The 3,510-nt window shown below is 40.0% G+C and overlaps 1 protein-coding gene across 1 annotated transcript in view; it reads right to left on the reverse strand.

Annotated features, from left to right (window-relative positions):
- Nucleotides 1–27: 27 nt before the first annotated feature.
- ZC3HAV1L (zinc finger CCCH-type, antiviral 1-like) overlaps nt 28–3,510 on the reverse strand; it is a gene marked incomplete at its 5' end in the record, with an annotated part of 6,615 nt that continues 3,132 nt past the window's right edge. Inside the window, 2 exons of the mRNA XM_008586184.1 lie at nt 28–931; nt 2,292–2,550. Of these exons, the coding sequence (XP_008584406.1) occupies nt 795–931; nt 2,292–2,550 (396 nt within the window). The remainder of the gene's footprint in view (nt 932–2,291; nt 2,551–3,510) is intronic.

Genomic DNA, 3,510 nt, shown 5'->3' on the forward strand with positions numbered 1-3,510 from the left:
AAAAAAAAAAAAAAAAAAAAAAAAAAAAAAAAAAAAAAACCGACAAAATGAAGACATACAGAAAGTAGACACACAGGAAACTATGCACTCACACATACATTTTTAAAAAATGCAAATCAAAAGACAGTATCCTTTAGCACCTATAAGCTTAGCAAAAGTGAAGAATATCTTTAAAAATTCAATATTGTGCAGATTTTAAGAAAAGAGGTATATTCCAAATTTGTTAGAAAGAACTGAAATATCCCAGAATAAGGGAAGTAGTTAAATAAACTATGATATATTAACATATCTGTGCAAAAATGATGAATGTGAGCAAATATAGAAAGATGCTTCTGAAACATTAAGTAAAAAAGAATTGCATACAAAGTGTATGTACACAGTGGAAACTGTATATGGGTGTATAGAAAAACACTGGCAGGACCACAGAAGAAGGCAACAGAAACCTGCCCATTTAAGAGCTGCATCCACCCCGCCTGTGGAAAGCGCTCAGGAGCTGCAGGCAGACGCTGCCATCTTCAGGGTTTGCCACAGACTCACCCATCTCCATTCAGTTTTACCTTCTCTTTGCTCAATGTCCAACCTCACCCCCAACCACCCACCCCCAACTTTATCCTCCCAATCTGACATTTTCTCCTTTTTCCATCTTTACTTCTCACAACACACTGTAAGGTAGACATTATGACCATTATTAGCAAATGATTGAATGAGTAAATGGTTACAAACGAAAGCTCAACAGAAGCCTTGTTTTCACATCTTCCAAGCTGGACAAGCTGCTTCTTGTTTCGTGGAGGCCTTTAAGGTTTACCTGGGCAGGGCTTCTTGGCCGACTGAGCAGCGACAGAAACCAGAGGACTGGCTTCTGCAGCCCCCGCTACATGCACTCCATGTTTCTCAGAGCCCTGGGGATGCTCACCAGAAGAGGCTGAACTATCTAAAAAGGAGAAAGAGATAAGCTTTCCTAAGACACCCCTTTTATCCCTCTAAGTTTCATTTTATTTTGGGAGCAACAGACCAGCTAACCAGACTTCAGACAAGACTCTCCACACCCTGGACTTGGAGAGTTTGTGTCTTCTGGATTAAAAAAAAAAAATCATATATATATATGGAGAGAGAGAGACTGAGATACACACACAACACACACACACACACACACACACACACACTGTAAACAAGCGTACTTCAAAAAGTTCATGGAAGGGGTCATCTTTTAATTCTATTTTTCCATGAACGTTTTGAAGTACCGTTGTCTACATCTCTATAGCAAGCAGAAGGTCACCAGTTCATATTTAGACGAGACTCTCTAAACAAGGCCAGATGAAGATAATGACAGGCCCTGGACATAGTATAGAGTAGAAGGTCCCTGCCACTATTTGTGATTCATTAGACAGCTCTGACACTGGTACATACAGAGCCGTCTCTACCTTCAAACACATGAAGTCTGCCATCAATATCCCAACATGAGAAAACTCCATATTAAAAGCTTAGAGACTCTGCCTGTGGTGATTTGGTTTTCCCAGCAGCAATTCTTTTAAGCCCACCACCCACCGATTTTTAGCTACAAGCAAATCTAATAAAGTAACCTGATTGTATCGTAACTAAAAGAACATCAAACCACACTTTGTAGACTTTAAAAAATGACCGAAAGACTATGAAGTAACATGGGAAGATATGTATGGTGTTATATAAAATGAAAATTGAAGATACTAATGTGTTCATTGAGCAAAACTGGATTAGTGTTTGTACAGTAGTAGAACTGAAGGGCATACAACAAAATGTTAACAATTATTGTGCATTAGAGTGAGTGGAACCATACTCAATTTTTTATTTCTAGTCTCTATTTTCCAAATTTTTCTGTAATGTGGATAAACTTACTGAAAAATTAAAAAGAAAAAATTTTGATTCTATTTAATAAAAGAAAGCCATCCCTACATTTTTACCTTCCCAGTCGCTGGCTCATCCTACTCTTCTTCCTAACCAACCTCTTAAATGACTGTTTTATCTGCTTCCTGACCCCCAATTTACAGAGAGCTACACTGTTGAAACGCTTGGGCAGATTCTATTAGCTGGCAATGCTGAAAATCAACTCCATCCCTTCCCTCCTTTGCTTAGAATCACAGTTCTACATCATAATATGTTGACTGTCCTAAGCTTTCCCAAGGACAAAGCTACAATTAAAATATGAAGTGCTTTGTCCCCAGACTCACTTTCAAGTCACTGTTCTTATTTCTCTACAGTGAAGAATCTCAAAACCACACTGTTGACAGTGCTTTGTCTACCACTGCTATTCCTACCTTTATTTTCAAGCATCTTGTGCAGCTTCATATGCTTGTAGGTAGAGATTATCTGATAATTAACGACACTTGGAATATTCAGTCCTTGGTCCTGTAGCAACTTCAGGGCTGTGGCATGAATGAGCTGATGGGACCGTTTGCAGGTCGGAAGCTTGCACTCTCCTCTGACAAAGGATTTGCACACGTGAAACTTGTTGCATTTATCCTTGAGGTTGCAGTAGCCATAGAGGGCTTCACCTTTGTTGTAGAGCAAACAGACCTGGTACAGAAATGAAGCAACACTTGAAATATCAGTTAATATCTTTTTAGCTAATAAACGACAGCTTCTCTAGCTAAAATGGAGATTAAATGGCATCTTCTGATCATCACTGGCTGTTAAAAATCTTTGGGTGAAAGGCTGCCAGATAGTGTAATAGTGCCCCACCCACACCTCCCCGCTGCCAATGACTCACAGCTGTCCCTCTCTTACCTGAGACCCTCGGTTGACCTGCTCTCCTCCCCCAAATCCTGCAGCCAATGAGGGACTTACATGGAGGTACAAAAGCTGTCCTCCTTGCCTCAAGATTGGAACAATTTTTCAGCATAATTTTTGTTCCCTAGTCCCCACAAATCAAGTAAAGGCCAGACTTTACCTTGCTCCTAGCTCTTCCTTCCCTACATCCTGCGTCTGTCTCTCCCATACAGGGCTTTCCTAAAGAGCNCTAGCTCTTCCTTCCCTACATCCTGCGTCTGTCTCTCCCATACAGGGCTTTCCTAAAGAGCACGCCTTCAAAAAATCATATCACCTGAGTCCCTACCTCAGGCTCTGCTTTCAGGAAAATCAACCTTAACAGGTAGTATGATCATATATAATTTATGATTCAGACAAGGACACTTTTTAGGATGCAAGAGAGCACTACTAATAATTATAGTGGGAAAACTAATGTAAACTGCATCTTCCTTAGGCAAACCAAGGCCATACTGATGGGAAACTTTATAATGATGGATTGGACTGTCAACTGTGAAATCACTAATCAGTCATAACCTCATACGCACAAAAAAAGGAGAGAAATTATATGCCTTCTGATGTAATGCAACAAGAAATACAACTGTCCAGGTTTTACATGAAAGTCTGACATCACAGGAAACCCCAGTCCCAGGCAAATGAGATGGTTAGTCACCTAACGATGTACTACATACACAAAAAATTCTTACTCTAAAATCAAACCTAGGGGCCGGC

The sequence above is a fragment of the Galeopterus variegatus genome, unplaced genomic scaffold (assembly GCF_000696425.1).
Source record: "Galeopterus variegatus unplaced genomic scaffold, G_variegatus-3.0.2 Scaffold3862, whole genome shotgun sequence".
NCBI lineage: Eukaryota > Metazoa > Chordata > Mammalia > Dermoptera > Cynocephalidae > Galeopterus > Galeopterus variegatus.